Source organism: Pseudomyrmex gracilis, unplaced genomic scaffold (genome assembly GCF_002006095.1).
Source record: "Pseudomyrmex gracilis isolate BER0280 unplaced genomic scaffold, ASM200609v1 scaffold_93, whole genome shotgun sequence".
In the NCBI taxonomy this organism is placed as follows: Eukaryota; Metazoa; Arthropoda; class Insecta; order Hymenoptera; family Formicidae; genus Pseudomyrmex; species Pseudomyrmex gracilis.
Window position 1 is genome coordinate 548644 of NW_018020677.1, and position 20806 is coordinate 569449.

At 42.1% G+C, this 20806-nt stretch overlaps 1 protein-coding gene across 1 annotated transcript in view; it reads left to right on the forward strand.

The window, feature by feature from the left end:
• Nucleotides 1-20410, forward strand: part of LOC109855593 — a 32155-nt gene extending 11745 nt beyond the window's left edge. The window contains exons 2-5 of the mRNA XM_020430035.1: nucleotides 7717-7775; nucleotides 7874-7947; nucleotides 9154-10866; nucleotides 11264-20410. Of these exons, the coding sequence (XP_020285624.1) occupies nucleotides 7730-7775; nucleotides 7874-7947; nucleotides 9154-10866; nucleotides 11264-13573 (4143 nt within the window). The 5' untranslated portion in view covers nucleotides 7717-7729 and the 3' untranslated portion in view covers nucleotides 13574-20410. The remainder of the gene's footprint in view (nucleotides 1-7716; nucleotides 7776-7873; nucleotides 7948-9153; nucleotides 10867-11263) is intronic.
• The last annotated feature ends 396 nt before the right edge of the window (nucleotides 20411-20806 follow it).

Here is a 20806-nt window from a genome sequence, read left to right on the forward strand (position 1 = left end):
TTTATAATATTATACTTTATATTGTATATTATATATATATTATATACATACTACCGTAAGGTCACTAACCTCGGTCGCGTGACCGCGGCGAGGTCACTGACCTCTGCCGCGCGGCCTTGGCGGGGTCACTGACCTCTGCCGCGCGGCCTTGGCGGGGTCACTGACCTCGGCCGCGCGGCCTTGGTGGGGTTATTGACCTCGGCCACGCGTGCGCGGTGGGGTCACTGACTTTTTTCACGTAAATACGGTATATATGTATATATATATATATATTATATGTGTTTGTGTATTATATATAGATATAGAATATTATATATAGTATATATAATATTTTTTTAAATTCTTTTCCCTGCCACGTGACTTTAGTCACGTGTTGTTTTTCCACTTTTCCCTCTCATTATTTTTTTATTTTGATTTTCATGCGTTATTTCTGACATCTCTTATATGTGTGTGATCTTTCGTTAAAGGTCATTGACCTTTTATATGATTTGTAAAACAAAAAAAAATATATATACTAGCTGTCATCACGGTGACAGTTTGTATTCACTGACACAACACGTTAAAAAAAATATATATAATAATAGCGTAGTGTTGTGCCAGTATTGTAAGAAATAATTCTTGCGACAGAAAGATACCACTCGGTTATCTAACACTCGCCAACGCGTTGTTCGATCTGCAGCATTGCTGACTTGCGTCTTATCGAATTACATTACACTTGTTTGACATTTGCGTTATCTCACGCGTGCGCGCAGACACGTAAGAAACAACTTCCCCTTTCACTTTTCTAGAACAAGCAACGAAACTTTCCGGTAACGAGCAACGTTAACATTAAGGCTCGTTTGTGTATATCATTTTACCGGGGTATCTGTCGCGCGTGTTACAGTGAAAGTATCCTATTCGAGAGAGAAACGCGAACTTCTTATATTGTGTAGCTGCCCTGAAATCCTTCGGATAGTTCACAAAGTCTTAAGTTTGTCGTCAAGTTTGCAATCTGTTATTTGCTCGTTAACGCATTCCCCTCCTCCTTTTCCGTGTGTGTGTGTAACTCGATATTATATACACAAAACGGAAATGTCCTCCTCGCATTGTTCCCATGACTTTTTTTTTCCACGCGCATTGTTACGTCATCGCTAAAATGAGCTGCTCTTTATGTAATTAGAGCGGGCGAACAATTTACCAGAAGTACAGCGAAACGTTAAAGAGAGTAATAAGAATTACATTGTACTCCGCGCGCGCGCAAAGACAAATTAGTTTTATTCAAGACGAAGATAATACAGTCGCGCGTAGTTTTGTCAAAAAATTTCGTCGAAGTTTTCGTATATTCTCCCGCCCTTGTTCCGGAAGAAGAAGAAGAAGAAGAAGTTGAGATCCCTTTACAAACGGTGAAAGAAACTTCAGTTTAAATTCACGGATATTTTTGGACGCGCTTCCTCCGATAGCAAGCTCGTGCTCGGCGCTTAATTGCGCGCTTTCAAATTTTTGATTGCAGGGAGCCGTTGCGAGAACTCGTTTTCGGCGACGCGACGCCACCGCGCGCGAAGGCTTAATTACTTCATCTCTGTCTTACTCAGTCTCATTAATCTTCCATCTGTTCTGACAAACGAGTGTGCGGGATACCGTGCACGCGTTCAGGCGCCGCCATGCGCGACGAAGGAGATACCGTTATCTCAAATAAGACATCGAACGCTGCTCGTCATTGTTACAACGAAGATTTCCCTCTCTCTCTCTTCTCTCTCTCTCCTACGGATTCATACACGTGAGGTGGTCTTGGGAAATCTCGTCTCTTCGGGCTCATCGTTGCGACACCCGAGAGCCTATATCGCTCGTTTTGCACGCGTGCACGCGAAAATACAGATTTCGCGCGCGCGAGAGAGAGAAAGACGACGGTTGCTCGAAGAGCGACCGGTCGCACAATGGGTTCAGACGGATTTCATCGTCGTATAAAAACAGCGCAACGCGGCTCGGCCATTACGCGCGTCCAATTTATCTTTTCCCGTGTCATCATACTTAACCACCGGCCGGTTTATCTTTTCCGGAGAGCAATCCGGAAGCGAAGTGTTTTGCAACAGCCTTATCTCTCAGTGCACGCTTGAACTCTTATTGATGTTTTACTAATATCACCGCGCGTAAAGAGTTTTCTCTCGCTGCAATTATATCTTCCCACACGCGCACATCGAAAATCCGGTACGAAGAATTTTTTTTTTTTTTTTTTTTACATCGCAAAAGAGAGAGAATCGAATGTACAAAAGCGCCCCGTCATCGTCGGTAATTGCGGGGTTTTCGCAAAAATCGAATCAAACCACAACAGCTCGAACCGCAGTTGCAATCAGCGCAGATTAACACGTCAACTCTTATTCGCCCACCAATAACCGCACGGTAATAACGTCATCTCCTCCCGCTCTCGCACAACACAGAAGGTGTTTTACTATTCTCGCTTTAAATGTTTGCTCTGAGCCCGATGTGCGCGTTAAACGCGAGAGATTCAGATTTTGCGCGGCTTTCAAGTAATTGTCAATTAATGCGTGGGGTCCCGTTTCCACCTCGAGCGCCAAGTGGAAAGCGAAAGGCCAGGCGAACCAGAGCGTAACCCTTTCGTGAGATCGGGCGCGTATATTCGCGAGAAAAATGAAGCACGGCCTCTCTGAAATGTTATCGTGCACTGACCCGCGCAGCAAACGCGCGCACCCAGTCCAGACCGGCTGCTCGCTGGCTTACCGGTATCTCTCGCCGGTGCGAAAAAATCGAGACATTTATCACGAGAACGTTTATAATAAACGTATGTAGTGAAACCGTGAGGTTTTGAAATATTTAATCTGTTCGCACGTGCACACATACGTAGACACATACGCAGACATGTCTTTGAAAAGAGATAAAAGAGAAAAAATGCGATTTATGCGATCAATTTGATTGCAAAGTCACGAAACATTTTTGAAAATTTTGTTAGAGAATTTTTAATAGTTTTTTTTACAAGAAATTACAAAGCAGAAAGTCATTGTGTTCACCATTTTGATAGTTCTAATAGCGTTAATACGTTCACAGTTTTTTGTGAGAATCAATTTATGTGACAATTTTATGAAAATTGCTTTCATAGTTTAAAAAAAAAAAAAGAATAATAAGTAGCTATATAAATTCTAAAAGTGTTAAAATTAGAAATTTCGAGTTTTACTCTGTTCTTGCGGAGTTGACTTTACGTGTACGTACGCGAACGAAACGAAGTAAAACATCAGAAAATTTAGCAATTTAGAACACAGCTCGGTGAAATGGTAGAGAGCTAGAATTGAGAGTTTCTTTAATAGTTTTCCTTCCACCGGTAATTGGAAGAAAAATGAGAAAGGAACGAAATCTTGAACTCTACCATTATCGAGCTATGTATCTTCTATAAGAAGAGGTATGTGTATATGTGTGTGTGTGTGTGTGTGTGTATGTGCGCTCGCGCTCCGAGTTAACACACTATGGCTGGAGGTCTCTTTTTTCCGGTGGACGATATATTAAACGCGATTTAGCTCTGCTTTGAAACGAGCACCCACGGCACTCCATTGGTGGATAAATATCATGTCGTACAGAGGCGCGTCCCTTCGGATCCTTGTTAAAGAGGCGCGCGCGCGCGCGCATAAAGCAAATTTCAATCCATTAATGTTAAAAGGCTACTCTTGCCCGTCACGCTTTTTACCAGTATAATGCACTTGCATCGTTTGAGCTGCGGAGCATTTGCCATAGCAGTGGCATTCCATAAGCACGTGAAGCGCGCTCCAATGCCCGGGCGTGGACGCGTGGGATTGTCGGAGAAACATCCGTGAGAAAGAAATTGATAATGGCAATAAAAGTCATCGAAGTTGCTTTGTGCAACGTTTCTCACATTACGGAATGAGTGATTCACAAGCGCAGCTGCCTCGGATTGCGAAAGATCATGGAAAGCGCATTCCAGGCGTTTGGAAATCGATTTTAAAACGCGCGCCGCGTCTCAAGGTCGCTCGATCTAGGTGAGAAAATTAGCATAGAAACAAAGAGCTAAACTGTCGTCCCAAATACTTGGAGAATAAAGAAACGATGGTTTTTTTTTTCACACAAACAAATCGTATACAAATTCATTCTCGAAGCGTGAGACGCGCGATTCAAAAACAAAATTATATCGAGTTAAATTGCAATATCGCGTTCTGTTGTTACATTTATTGTCTCTATCTTACAAATGGATTTTTTCAAGCATATTCTAAAGAGTGGATCTTGTTCAAAGTTTTTCCTGATACAACGAAGAAAGTAGGAGGCAATTTTTCCATGTATGAAATCGTATGCGGCAATTGCGGAAAATACGCGGAGAAATCAGCAGCAACGTGTTTTCGCGAATTTCCTCGCGCATTTCAATCAGATTTTAATCGGATTCCGCGCGGAATGATAAAAAAAAAAATTATTCTTGCTATAAATACATATGCGCCTCTCTCGTATATATATATAAAAATTTCATTTAACTTAACGCGAACCGAGATAATTTCTCTCGTGCAATTGTTATTTCTCGCACGCAGTTTGCCGAACCGTATAACATTGCGCCTAATCGCCTTCATCATACATTCCGTCGTATATTTTTCATAAAACTCGGTACGCATTATCCCAGAGATTTTTCTTCCCAAACAGTCGTGAAACACGAGAAATATCTCTCTCAACGTTTTATTTGATTATGCAAAACAGTCCGAAGGAAAATGGGCTTCTTCGCTTCGCAACTTCTCTTCTCGGTTATATATACGGATCGAAACGTAAGAGACAATTGACAACGAAAAAAAAAAAAAAATGAGGACCGCATTCGCACCGCATTCCGATTTATAAAAGCCCAAATTCTATTCATCATGCCCAACCGCTAGAAGCATCAATTCCTTCGGGAGAGACTTGAGTGGGGGAAAAGGTAACGTTTATAATTAATTCATCCGGAAACCGGCTTGAAATTTAAATGCAACTACCGGGCTCTATCGATTTCTGTGTTGCCGCAACTCCGTCTCTCTCTGGAGGTGGCAGCACCAAACGTGCGACGTTGTACGTGGGCACTCCGTTCGCGAGCAAGCGCGGCGATCATGATCGCGCGACTGACTTGTTTGCATTTCGAACCTCTGTGTAGCACATCTGTCTTCTAAATAAAACAAAAACAAAAAAAAAAAAAACGAGAAAAGAGAAACACAAAAACACGCGCGCGGTTTTAAATATGGAGTTGGCGAGGAATATGAAGCTTCCGGAAAATTTTATTCCGAAATTCAAAACACAGTAAAACACGTTATTTATCTCGTGCACGAGAAGAGCAGTGGTCGTTGTTTTTATTATAGAATCCCAAGCAAAAATGTCACGTTACACAATACGCCACGTTTAATAATTCAAATAACCATTTGTAAATAAAAAAAAAAATAATAATAATAATGTTTTGATCCTCTTAGCTAGTATTTTTCATTGATATAAACACTTCAGACATATAATTCTCATCAGATTCCTATAAAAGCTCTCGCACAATGCGAGGGAATAGTGGACAGCGATAAGCAATAGACACAGAATTCCAACTCGTCGGAAATTTTATCGTTATTGCTTATTCTGTTTTCTGATCTGCATTGATACATGTGTATTTTTGTACGTCAGATTCCGCTGTTCCCACCGTTATTTATAAATATAAACTCTTTAAAACTGGTGTTATATATTTCTATCGCTATCGCTATTGCGTCCATTGTGCAAGGGGCTTAAGTACGATAGGATAGGTCAGTATGACAAAGCCAATTGCATCATTAGTGTTATTAACTAATAGAAATTATGGCATCTTTTTTTTCACACTCTCATGCGGATTTAGAGTATGTAATAAGATACCTACAATTTTAGGGAGGCTGCGAACCGCCAGAAGTGTATGTAAACAATTGCATTTTAGAGAAATCCCATGACAGATGTATGTACATTTCGGTGAGTTGCCGGCTCACCGAAAGAGAAAGAGAGAGAGCGACCTTTAAACATTCGAGTCAATCGACTCAGCCGGATTTGAACCTTTGGACCTCTCGGTTACTTAGTCCCGCACACAAACCAAGCCACAAGCCGCTTCGTAAATGTTACGCAATAATTTAGTATTAAATCTGTCGCGAATTTGAGGAATGACATTCGGACACGGCGCGGAAATAATCAGCGGGAATTGCGCGTGTGAAATATAAGACCCGCGCGCGGAATTGCCGAATATTCGCGCGACGATTATGCGAGATAAAATAAATATATCGGTTTTGTGTTCAATTTTCGTGCGGCTGCGAGCGCGAGATCGCATATCGCTTAAAGCTTCATAATTAACCGTTCGAAATCGACGATGGGCTTCGCGCCAGCCAATTGAATTGAACTCCGTTGCGCGGACTAATTTCTAGGGTTCGGGTTATTTAATGCGCCCGCTATCGATTAAATGAAATTTCGATCTGGGTGAGAATAGCGTGTTCGCGCGAAACGCATCACTAAATCCCGCTCCTCGCTTGTTCTCTCTCCGGTTTCCTAACGGGAGACTTTCCTTCGTATGATAATACAAAAAAAAAAAGAAAAAAAAAGAAAGAAAAAGCAATACCTACGCAGAACCCAACAATTTGCACATCCCCCGTACGCTTAATAAATGAAGAGAAAGTGTATCTCTCTTTGCATCGCAAATTTTTTCGCCTGGCTTTTACTATTTTACATAATACTATTGTTTCTCCTTTTTTTTATTTTGTTTTGTTTTGTTTTTGTTTTTTTTTTTTTTTTTAGATTTGCGAAACAAAGTTGCTAGGTAGCGCTGAATATCACTCACCGAAATATCACGCTGTCGCGTCTCGTTTGCAATTTTCGTCATTTATTTCGTTTATGTTTATATACGCGCGTTACGTACGCGCCGTACATTATATATGCGGCAAAGTTGCGAAAAGTTTAGCGGCATCGTAAACAACAACCATGTCTCAAATTTACATTACGATTTTCATAATCCGGCGCGTTTCCATCCATTACGTCAAACATTGCGCTAATAACGAGATGGTTAGCAATTCAACTGTGTTACTTGCATGAATATTAAGAACTTTATAATATCCCGATTCGTGTGCGCGCGCGGTTCTTTTGTCGCGAAACTTTTACGCTTGCCGATAAAAAACAAAAAAAAAATCTGTGTCGCGCTACACAATCGATACTGAACCGAAAAGTCGTTTAGAAAAAAATCGCGAAATCTGGCGGCTATTTACACGAAAGCGCCGTTTTTTTTTTTTTTTTTTTTTTTATTTTTTACACAAAAGATGTCCGCGTATCATTACGGCAAACGCGATCGTAAAAAAAAAGAGAAATCCTCCCTCGTTCGTGGATTTCGCTATTACCGCGATTTAAAAATGAGAAAACAGCACGGAAACCAACCGCGAGATTATGATAGATGCACGACGCTTTCTATCCTTCCTTTCTCCGCGCACGATACGTTGTGCACACTTTTCTCTCGCGCTCGTGTTTTAATAGTTAATTCACCATGATGCGGGATAAAGTATGAGTACGCGCCGGTTGTTCTACTTGTATCTCAGATGCGTTGATAGGCGCCATTTTTCAAAGCAAAGCTCCGCATCGCGCGAAAAGAAGAAGCAAAGTTCTTCTCTTCGAAGTTCGATACTTCTCTCTCATTAAATTAGTCTTTTAATTCAAATTGTGTATTGTAGTGATTTTTCGCGATGAAGTTTCGCGTAAAATTATTGCTAACGAACCAATTTGGTTTTTCTGTTGCAGAATTAGCGGATAAATGACCTCATGGTCTGCCACAATGCCGTCGGTGCTACTAATAAATTGTAAGTACACCGTGCCGTTTGTGCACAAATTGCAGCAACGTTTCTGATGTTAATCGAGCGCAACGAAGCTTTCAATGTGTTTGTATTTGTTTACACAGGTATTCTAACAACGTGGTGGTTCGTCGCCACAGATGCGATTACCGTATCGATAGATCGCGCTGACGTTAACGCCGTAAGTAATGTGAAAAGTTTTACATGATCTTCAAAATATATATCCTCTGTAATAAAATAATTTATTAAAATAATACATAATTTATTGTAATTTTTCATATATAATTTATTATTGTTAAATATATGAGAACGTCTCTCCTTAATAATGATATATTTTGCGATAAAATGGGGCGTGCAAATTCACTTTCCTGCAATTTGACGTTTCATTGTCAAGACTTTTAACGTCTAAATGTTAGAAAGTTGCGACGAGCGGTCGTCGTCGAAACCGCTCGTAGCGAAAAATTGTCCCTGAATTCGGAGAACGCGTCGTTGAAATACTAACGCGCGCGCACAACTCTCTGCTCTCGTGCATTTGATGCTTTATTGACGCTATTTTATTGTTGCGTAAGTCCACCGCGCCGGACTCTCTCTTTCTCTCGGTTTTCGTGATTTCGTTTGACGTTTCGCACGACTTTATGCTCTCGAAAACGCGCGCGAGGATTTCGATTTACTGCCTCCCGAGAACTGAATAAATCAGAGAGTCACACCGGAAAATAGTATTGGCTGTATCTAAGGCCTATTCCGTTTATTTTACGAGCGCCCATAAAAGACGCGCTCAACTATCCGTTTTGGAGGAAAACATTCCGGGCGAAATCGCTGGGATTTCGATGTTTACCCCGCGCGCTCTATTAAGGAATCTCGACGCGCGTGTCGAGTTGAATTTCATAATTTAACGGGCTTAGAAAGTTATTCGAGAGACATTGTGTTCCCGGAGAATCGCATTTATTTTCTGATTACCGCGACTTACGATCCCAACGAGAGGGGAATAATAGTCTCACTTACAATTTTCTCGGACCTTTATCGCGGTGAAACTGGAACAGGAACCATTCCATTAACCTCTTCAGGAAGTTCGAGTCTCGCGTTACCGTAGAGTTGTCGTCGTTTTAGCGCGAACGAAAGTTGTTTGATGTACCGTATATAGAAAACGCGCGCGCGCACATACACACACGCGAGAGAGCTTTACTCTCAAGACTATGTAACAAGTTTTCCGAACGCAATATGTATACGCACTTGGGATGAATTGAAATTAAAGTTATATATCGCGCGCGCGCGCGCGCGTAAAATAAATAAAAAAATACACTCGAGAAATTTATCGATCGAATACATTTTGTACAAGTTTTATCCATTGGGGAATAAAAAAAAAAAACGACACAAATTTATTTCGCAGCCATCGACACGATCGTCGATGATCGCAAACGGATGGCGGCCCCTGACCACTTCCTACGAGGAAACGATCGGCACGAACGTGTCGCCGTCGAGTCATCTGGAGAAAAACGTTCAGGTGCATCCGGTTCTGAGCAAGTTCCAGGAGCACATGGCGGCCTCGGAGAAACTTAAACCGCCGCGAAAGGGCAAACCGCCGATTCACGAGTACAGTCCGCCGAGCATACTCGGCAGTTTTTCGGTGTTCGGTCACGCGGCGACGAAGGCGCGCGGCGAAACCAAGACGTCGAGCAAGCACGTGGCCACGGAGACCAGAGAGTACACGTTTCTGATACCGCCTCCGAAGGACGCGTATCGCTTCGAGCTGAACCAACATCGAAAACCGATCTTGCGCGACAGCGGCAGTTTTCTCAGACAACCGCAATACGCCCCGGCGCACGAGGACATCATTCAGCAGCCGTCGGACTCGGTGCGAGCGGGAACTTACTTCATCAAGAACTACGCGTCCAGCACGAATCGTCCGTACGTGCCGCCGTTCGCGATGCCGCAGTCTCTGCAACCCCCGCGCCATCAGGCGAAGCCGTTCGAGTCGCTGAAGGTGTCGAACAACAACGCGAAACCGTACTTCCAGCCGCCGGGCGCCCAAGTTCCGGGCGATTTCGGCAAGCAGAGGATCGGCAACGACGCCTACACCGACCGATACCAGCAGCCGCAGTCGCACAGCGCCCAGATCCTGAACTCGGCGAACAGCGGGAACTTCTACAGCCAGGTGAATCATCCGGGTCACTTCAAGTCCACTTACGAGAGAGATCCCGCATTCCTCGTGCACGAGAGTCACGAGATCAGCTACGTGACGCCGTCCGATACGTACAACTCGTACAACTTCCGACCCTCGTTGCCGTACGAGACCCTATTGCCGCCCGCGGTCTACACGTCCTCGTCGACGCTGCCACCCACCACCGCGGTCACGCGCAATCCCAACAAATATGATCAGAACGACGCTATTGTGGAAGACTACAATAAGCGTCCGGATCCGAGCACTCGGAACAAACAACAGGAAAAAGGCGCTCGCACGGAAACGCCCAATTCCAGAACGACGAGTACTTACTACGTGTCGGAGCATCAGGATCTGACGCCGCCCACGTGGCCCAAGAGCAAATACACTTCCGACATCAACGAGGTGCTGCCGCGTGAGAATCCGCCGAGCAAATTCAACCAGGACGTCGCGAATCAAAATCAGATCACGCAGGTGCCGAAGATCGGCTACCACAGACCGCAGAATACCTTCGAGCCCGTTGAGGTTTACCAGCAACCGACGGCGATACCGGATTACGAAACGCCCGAGACTATCTCGTTGAAACATTTCAACGAGCAACAGTTTCTGCTTCAGCAACAGTTGCTGCAGCGCGATCGCGAGAGACTGGCGGAGCAGGAACGTCAGCAGAAACTGGAGATCGAGCAGCAGCAGCAGGAGGAGCTGAAGAAACGACAGGAAGAGCTGAATCAGCTTCTGCAGCAGGAGAAGGAGGAAGAAGAGGCGGCCAGACTGGCCGCGGAATCCGCGAAGAATCAGTCACAGGAACTCGTCAAGATCTCGGGCGAGATGCCGTACACGATTCAACTGGCGCAGTTCGAGCCGCAAGTCACCACGGCTGTTGACGTCCCGGTGTCGCAGCCGGATATTTACAACCTCGAGCAACTGAGACTCCAACCTCAGGTTTATATAAATATATTTTATATTTAATATATTTTATGTAAATATAAATATATTTAATATATTTTATATTTATATATAAATATACTTTACTTTATCATTTATTATAAAGTTTAAATGACGAATGAAACAAACTCACGTGCGAGGTAACGATGATGAATGGTCAGATAGACCAATCTCAGTTTATAAAATATTTCTTTCGCAAGAAAAAACTTTAACGTATCACATCTCTCGCGCGGCGAATCATTCTTACGATCAATCAAACTGATAAAAAAAAAAAAAAAAAAAATGAATTAAATTGTCAAATTGAGAAAAACTTATAATCGAACTCTCTTATGTAATATAAAAAATTATCGTTGATTTTTCCACGAGTGACGGGATTTGAAAACGTTTGTTGTAGATACCTCAGAACCCGGAGGACCACGTGAACCACAATTATCAATACCAGCAAAACTACCAGAACGAGTACCAGGAGCAACAGGTCGATTATCGCGAGCCGCAAATCGAGACGAGACCGTATCGTCCGCAGAAATCGTCTTCGCGTGATCCGCAACGTCGCAAGAAACCCACGACCGTCGCGTACGCCGACGTTTCGCCGACGGAACCGCCGAGTCAGTCGCCGGAGACGTCCGTTCCGTCCTCGTTCGGTCTTTACTCGGAGGAAGTGCCGATTCAGACGACGGTGGCGCCGGAGACGCAAACTCTGCCGGCGACGCAGAAACCCAGAACTCGTCGTCCGGGCGCGCCGGGTCGACGAAGAAAGCCGACGACGACGACGACGACGACAACGACCACGCAGGAGCCGCCCGTCACAGAGTCCCACGGCGTTGAAGACTTGGACTTCCTCAAATACAACCGGGAGGAAGCGCACAGTCAATACGACTCGCGAAGAAGACGAGTAAAACCCACTCAGGCGAGCTACAACGACAACGCGGAGAAGCGAGGAAACAGAAAACGACCCGGTCATCGAACCCGAGTGAGCCACGAGGAGCCCTTCGACACGCAGGTCGTCACGGAGAACGCGCACATCTCGCAAAACTTCCAGACGACGGAGTCCGCGCCGAGTTACGTTGAGGAGCAGAACAACCAGTTCGCGACAAATCAGCCGAGCGTGTACGGGACGAGTCACGTGAGGGAGCAGTACCCGACGAGCGAGCCGTTTAATCAGTATTATGATTATTCGTCGCAGCAGAACGAGGAACATCGCGAGAATCACGAGGAGAACGGCACCGTGGCGCCGGTTCAAGCGGAATACTTGACCGAAATCAGCCGTGACAAGATCGAGGACTACAGCGTGGTCGATACTCGTCAGCAGAACGCCAATGTTGTCACCGGCATACCGCTCGAGGACCTGTACGTGAAAACCGACGGGAATTACTACGATCGCGCGACCACAACAGCGCCGACGACCACGACTACAACGACAACAACCACCACACCGTCACCTACTACGGAGGCCGTCGCTCAGGTTATCTCCTCCACGTTGCGATCCCACAAGATCGGCCGCCCGTTGAGATACGGCAACGCCACGAGACCGCGCTTCAGCGTCAAGGATTACAAGAGTCGATTGGATTACAAGAGCAGATTATCTCAAGCCTCGACAACGGAGTCCGCGCCAACGAACTCCGGCGAAACATCGACGCGAAATCCCCATCCCAAACAGAGAGGCTCGTCGAGCGCGAAGAATCAACAGCAACAGATCCAATCGGGCGATAACGTGAGAGAGACCACGGGTAGGTACAAGTACGTCTCCAGAGTGAACTATCGAACCACCACGTCGTCACCTGTCGCCAGGGATCACGAACGAATCTCGGACGAAAGCGCGTCCTCGACGACCGAGAAGAGCAACAGGTTCGTGCCGAAGAGACGACCGATCAGCAGCAACGTCTATCGAAGCAGAATCACGTCCACCACGGCCAGTTCAGTTCGATCTCAAGCTAACGGCGACGCGCGGGGTTCGGCGCAGGGCTCGGCCCAGGTTAACGCCAGGCAGAGCTCGACGCGGCCGGAAAACGTGTACTCGTCGACGATACGGAGACGACCGGTTATGAAGAGCAGACTGTCGCACAAGGAGGTGTCCACGGCGTATCCGGACAGCAAGCGGCAGGAAGAGCCTACGGAAATGGCCGCCGAGGAAACCAGTTTCTACTCGGCCATGACGACCGCCGCCTCGTCGACCGTTCGTCTAGTGGGCAACGAGATCGTCAACGAGAAAGGGGAGACGAACGACCTTCCCGTGAAACTCGGCGCGCAAGAGAGCAAAAACGAGAACTCGATGGAGAAAATTGCTTCTCGAGAAAACGAGGAGAAGATCGAAACGGCGCCGATCGATGCGACGACCGCTGCGGTCGATAGCTCCGATCGCGAGCTCATCTCCAACGACGCGCTCGCGCATCGAGTCGAGAAGCTCCCGGAAGTTCCCCGCGAAGAAACTAAGACGGCGAACGCGTCCCGTGAGAAAGATCCGGAAGCCGCGACGGAGACGGTGACGAAGTTCGAGTTGCCTTCCGACGAGGAGGAACTGCTTGCCAAGCAGTCGCAGAGCGTGGCGGATCTGACGAGTTCCGCATCCGCGCTCTACGACAAGCCCGGTATGTTCAAGGCGGTCTCGCCGGAGAGCAGGATCGTTTCCTCGCACTTCAAGATCAGCACGGACGAGCCGACGTTGCCCATCGAGGCCTTCTTCGAGGAACTGTCGAAGAAGAATTGACGACGCGGAGCGTCGAACTCCGAAAGGAGGAGGCGGAAGGAGGAAGGGAGGCAGATTGTTGCAGAGAATCTCACGCGATCGATAATTCCAACTTACACGAGCAATGCAAAGATCGCGAGGAGAAACTGTGAGAATTTCCGTTCGAGAAATGTGTGAAAACGCGAAACATTCAAGATATTTCCGACGATATGCAATATTTCGCGTAGGAATCTATGTTTGAAATGAAAAAAAAAAAAAAAAAAAAAAAAAAAAAAACAGAAAAAAAATCACAAAACAAAATTACATTCAAAAAGACGACGGGCTTTCTCGAAACGTCGCATTGCCGTTCTCGTTCAACGTTGAATAAAAAAAAAAAAAAAAGAGAAAACATTTCGAGAGAACAAGAAGTAGAGACGTGCATATTACGTATTTTACGTATACCGCAGTAATTTTACAAAGTACTTATTTCTAAATTATCGTCACATCGCATCCACGCGATCATCATTTCACGAGCGTATTCCGCTCGCTCGATGTAGATATATTTATAATTAGAGAGAGAGAGAGAGAGAGAGAGAGAGAGAGAGAAAGAGAGAAAAGATTTTAACAATGTTTGATTTTTATTTTATTTTAGAGTCGTTATACCAAAAACGCCGAGTCTACGGAAAAAGCGTTGCTGCTCGATGAAACTGTTGGGAAAAGCAGTCACGTTTTTTCTCGTACTCACGAAAGAAGCTCGGCAGGACATTACGTACACGTGCAATATCTGTAGAAAAAAAGCGAACCACTCGACCTGCTCACGTCCCGTGGTAAATATTCTTCGTTGGTTTTCGCGTCGTTTACGCTAGATTATTTGCAAATAAAGAAACAGAAATACAAATTTTACGTATAACGTGTGTAATAGTTACATGTAACAATTAGGGTGAAATCATCGAGAAATCATGTCATATTATATTTATTTAAAATACGCGCGAGATCACATCCCCTCTATAATCCCCACATCTCATCGTTACCTTTCACAACACATTGGAGATGTAAGAGAGAACATTAATGAAAGCTATTTTAAAAACACATACTGTAAATAGAAATACGTAGAGCGCGTGTGTACAGAAACTATTTTTCATTATTAAACGCACAGCTCTGGGAGCGCGCAAAAAACACAAATGTTGTTGTTTTAACGAAGGAATGTTTTACGTGAAAAATATTATTTTGAAATTAAATTAAGTCAGAAAACGCGATAATAATCATTAAAAAAATATAACGGCAAAAATAAAAATTCTGCATTAAACCTTTTGCGGTAGAGATATAAACGTATTTTCCGAAACATTAAAAATTACTCTAACAAAGCTACATATACACTTCGAATTTATTACATCGCTCAGCGTGTTTTATTAATAATTTATACACACATATGTATCTCAATATTTTTATATTTGATTATATAATTGAATATTATATAATCGATATGTTCATTTTAATTTTACGTTATTTATGTATTCGACAATGATTATGTATATTGTAAATAAATATATGTACCAACTATAAATAAATTATAATTAGTGTACGTTAAGAGAGTTCTTGATTGAAATTTAGTTTAGAATTTATAGTTTAATTGGATTGACGTAACAATATATATATATATAATCGGAGAAATCGTAAAGAAATTAAAATACTACACACTATTTATGAAATAACCATAAAGGAGAGAGAGAGAGAGAGAGAGAAGAGAGAGAGTTAATAAGGAAATAACGTCACTTTAAACATCATATACAATCATTTGATTTAATAATTTGCTCAATATCCTTTCAACACTATATTTGAGTTACGGCAAATGATTACATGTATTTAATATATTATAATCGTGAACAAGTAAAATACTATTTCGCGAAATAGCAACGCAAACTCCGAAACTCTAAAGTACTAGAGATCTCTCTTTGAAAATTCTAAAGAGACATACACACTGGAGGATTGGCGAAGTGTACTTCTCTTACGGTTGTAGTAACTACTCTCAAATTTTCTTGCGACGGATTGTGCAACATTGACTCTTCTTTTTTTTTTACTTTCATTCCAAATGTATTCGCAAATCAGAATCATTTTTTATTCTAACAAAGCGGCGTTTGCGTATATGGCAAAGGATGGTAAATGTAGCACAATTTGTACTCACAATTTCGTATGTACTGTACAATTCATTGTTTTTTCCCAATCGCTATACGACGAACTAGCATTCTACAATCTCGACATAATTATCGATGTTATAATTATAGCAAAAACGAGACAGTATTTTACCCGTCTCGATATATTTCTTAGTAGTAATTTTTCTCTGATCATCAACTTCCTTCGCCGATTACATATGTGTGTTCGTGTATGTATGTATGTATGTATGACTGTGTGTGTGTGTAAAACCTACGAATACTTTTTACTTCGACGATATCTAATTTAGAATTATGCACAGGCCATACATTTCACATGTATATATACCGACTATATGCGTACTTACTTCACACGCATATGTGTGTGTCTGTGTGTGTTTCTATACACACATCTATAACGGGTATTCATATATATATATATATATACATATATATATATATATATATGCATACACGTCAGCTGAAGTTTTGTGTATATCGTAAAACTCCGTATGTATAATTGACAGTTAAAAGTTGTTGTTTTATATAGTAACTCGAGGTACAGTTCACATATATGTACAATAGTATTAAACTATAAAAACAAAAAACAATATATATATATATATAGGCACGCTAAAGTATACTTTTTTATGTACATGCACGCGCATCTGCTGCGCCGAGTGAGCAAAACCATGGACGTCGTGGTTACGTTCTCGTTTACTCTCTTTATCGTGGCAATCGCACGTTGCCAAGCTAAAGGACTCACGCGTTTGCGACTCTAAGTTATTTACTAAGCGCGTATATTATCGCGCAAATAATTTTTTTCCGCGTCGCGATAAGCCGCTTTGTTGCACAATAAAGAAAAGAGCACACTCTTCAAGAGTGAAACATTGATAAAAATATGGAAGAAACGTTGATATATCTTTTCTAGCGCGCGATGAGACTCGAAATAATAATAAGAATTTTTTTTTCTTTTTTTGACTCTTTGAGGGAAATATGTTTAATTGCCGTTGGGCCTGTCGGGAGAAAGCGAAGATTCGCGTCGATCCACCCGTCGATCTGCAACGCGATAACTTGTTTTCAGGTGAAACAGCGTGTGAAAATCTGCCACGTCATCGCGCATGTGTCGATGCACATTTACAATTTGCTCGATAACAAGCAAACTAACTAATCGCGATCGAAACTGAACGCCTAGAAGGTACATTATTTATTTGACGCGAAAGTTGGAACATTAATCGTTCTTTAAAAGTTCTCTCGTCTCCGTGTTTCGGTTTTCTTTTTTTCTTTTTTTTTTTTTTGCGTCTTTTACACGAAAGAATCATTAATATTCTGAGAGAGAACGAAGAGACAAAAGAGCGAACCGAGCCAACGTGTGAAACGCGAAACTTAAAAGGCACCTTTATGTTGCCTCGGAAGATTAATTAGTTACAAGCGGAATAATAGAGCATTTATTTAAGAGATGGCTAAGTTATGGCTATTATATATATATATATATATACCCAAGGGAACGAGTATAGCGTTTCAACATTCAATTATATCTTATATCAGAGAGTTTATTTTAGATCTATCGCGAAAACTGGCTAGTGTACGTGTACGTGTGTGTGTGTCTGTATGAATTTTTTATTTTAATAATATTTCTCTGTGTGTGGTTTTATACAAAACATTAAAAAAAGAAATGAATTTCAATTTTGATATTTTGAAGAATGTAAAGTTTATTTCTCAACATTTATTTTTTTTTTGTTATCTTGGAATAATTCGCTGCGATTCTTTCGTACATAGAAATTTTTTGGCAGAACGAAAACAAAAACATCGATGAATTTTTCACACAATTTCCGGACGTATCTATTATATTTCGCATGTGTGTATACACCTTTGTGAAATAAAAATATGTATTTTTTGGCTTTAAGCTTTTTATCCGTTGCTCACGGTCGTACAATCGCATCGGCGGGAATATTTTATCAATTTAATTGCTCGTGTATCGCTGAAAAAAAAAAAAGAAGAGCAACAGTGGCTTAACCAGTTGACAATTGAATTTCGAATATTTTAGCGAAAGAAAGAAAGAGAAGAGAGAGCAAGCGCGTGAACGATCTCGCACGATGCACACTTTGTATTTCGGCATCATTGCTCTGAAAGAAGTTCAGAAATGAATAATCGAGTACGATTAATTTTTTAAACAGCGCGCATTCTAGTGCGATCCCGAATAAAAATTCTAGTCAAAAACCGGTCTGTGCGGTTACGCCACTGTGTGTGTATGTGTGTGTGTGTACAACACGCGCATACGTGCGTGTTTCGAGTATATTTTTCGTAAAAATATAAAAAAGACAGCATCTTTGAGAATAAACGCACGAGTTTGGTTTGAAAACATACCATAGAAAAGGAGAAGTTATACAGTACGCCTCGTGTGTGTATAAATACGCATATATGTATACATGTACGATTTATGGAAATATTCCGTTTACGATAAACCTTGATTTTTTTTTTTATTTTAGACAGTGGTACATGTTTAATGATAGCTCAAGCTGATATTGATATTTTTCTATCTAAACGCCTATTAGCGCGATTAACCGATCGGCCTGTGTGTGCCGGACCGCAACAAATTTTCTCGCGCGCGCATTAATCTTTGTTATACCCTAGGAAAACTCGCGAGTCATGAAAGTCATGACTCGGCGCACACAACACCGCGGCAATTATACACTCCTCCGATTCAAGCAAAATATATATACATATATATATATATATAATATATATATACATACATGTATATATTCGATTCTCTCGTTCTCGCTCGTTGCGGAATTATACATTAACATAAACGACGTCATTATTCATTAACATAAACGACGTTATTATTTATTTTGCGAAATTCTGCGTTACGAAGTTAATGGAGAATATCAAAATTCTAAATTTAAAGAATATATTATTTCGCGCGAAAAATAACAACCACTGGCGCGGAAATGTACATTAATATACGGTAAAAATACGCGACGCGAAAGATGAATAAAATTTATATAATTTTTCATGCAAAAACATCGAAACGTTAGAATTTACACTTTTCAATCTTTAACGTTTACTACTCTCTGATGTCGCAGATTTCAAACTTTTCAAACAAACTAGAATATTAAATTCTCAAATAATTAATTTCCAAATGTAACGAGTTTCAAATTTATTAAAACTATCAAATCGAAGTGTGTGTAACTTGTACTTGATTACTAATTTACTAATTCTCTGATTTATAACAGTTGCAACAAATTTTTATATAGGTATCACATATTTATACGTTCGAATACTCGTATTTTTTTTTTTTTTTTTATGTCATATATATACACCTCCATTTCTTACACTTTGACATATCGCGTATAGGCTCATGTTCGCACGAGACGTATGTGATATACGATCTAATAGCACCGGCCGGTGTGTGTGGCTACGCTCACATCAAAGCGAATCTTTCACTTCGACAACCGCCACTTTTTCATACGTCACCGCTTCAATCGTGGTAATGGCTTTTCTCGTGAAAGGGACCAACCAGAAAACGTGTGTGTGTGTGTGTGTGTGTGTGTGTATGTGAGGGGGGGCCGATTGGTTAACGCGATGTACTTATAACACTTTCAAGCGGGTCTTCCTAATGCTACGACCCTTTTTTAGAATTTCCATGTGTGGCTTTGAGACGTTGGTCCACTTAGTTTATAGTACGTTTTATTATCACGTTTTTGTATAATATAATGTACGATGTGCCGCGCGACAAACGCGCACGAACACGCGCGCGTATATCTGAAGTCTAGAGTAACATCGATCTCTCGCCGCGATTCGCAAATGGATAAATAGCAATGAGGTGGAAGGGGGGAAAGAGGAATCGAAAATCGATGCTTGAATTATTCGCGTTTATTTCCAAAGTGCGATTGTGCCGACGAAAATTTTTGAAAAACGTATATCAACACGCAAATTCCGATTAAGCGATGTAATCCGATACGCGTTAGCATTAACACGCGGATTGTATTTGAACGCAAAAATTTTCGTTTTAATAAACACACGCGCGTTTGCCCGGGGCATATTCCGTTACAAATATCGCATAACATAATCGGCAGGAGAAACGACAGATTTGCATTATTTCTGTCGCATTTCTATTGTTATCCAAAATTTAACGAAAATTGATATTTTGAGAAAGAAAACAAAACAAATATTGCTTACGCCAATAGCGTAGCAATTTGCTTGTATATTATCTCGATGTAATCATATACCGACCGGCTCAAATGAAGATAAATAAAGTTAGATCGCCGATCAATCACAGGCAGGTGTGTGTGTGTGTGTGTGTGTATGTATGTATGTATGTGGGAAAACATCGACTTTTCCGATTCCCCCGCTGATGGATGATACAGACGAAACGCGAGGCGCATTTTCCCGAGCGAGTGTCGCCGTCGATAGCGTTCGTTGTTCCCGCTTGAAGTAGATTCGTCGCTCCTTAATTCGTGCCAGAAACGTCGGAAGTTCGTTAATTACGCCTATCATGATCTTTAGGAGAAACGGTCGTTGGTATAATACCCGGTCGGGGAAGAGGGGGAGGGAGGGACTTCATCCTTCTTATGGATGTGGATCTCCGTCGTCCGAGCGTTGCTTTTGTGCGCCCGGGACAGGACGTCATTAACGAACAGCAATTACTTTCCGAGAGAGATAATGACGCAACGTTGAGCGACGTCGAGCGACGTTCGTCGTTCGCAAAAAAAAAAAAAAAAAAAAACAGTGTGCGTCGAACGCGAACGTCGTCGAAACGAATGCCAAAGTGCAAACACGTCGCAAGTATTGATCGCGTATTGATCGATTATTTACAGTTCGCGTTCTGTATATTTTAACTCGTTAGAGAATAGAGGTAATCATTCGCAAGTGTGGAGAAAACTCGGAATGGAAAAACGACATTTAACTTTTGCGCGATATTCCGCGCGAATTTTAAAACAGAACAAACTTTTTGATGCCGAAAATCAGTGAACTAACAATGAATTTAATATCATTGGATGTAAAAAAAAAAAACACGTGGTGCTAAACGTGTTCTTGTTTTATAAAATTTCATCTGGAGCTCATGCAAATGGCTCATTTTAATTAACCGTCGTTAATCAACTGTATAATAATGTGCGTGTAC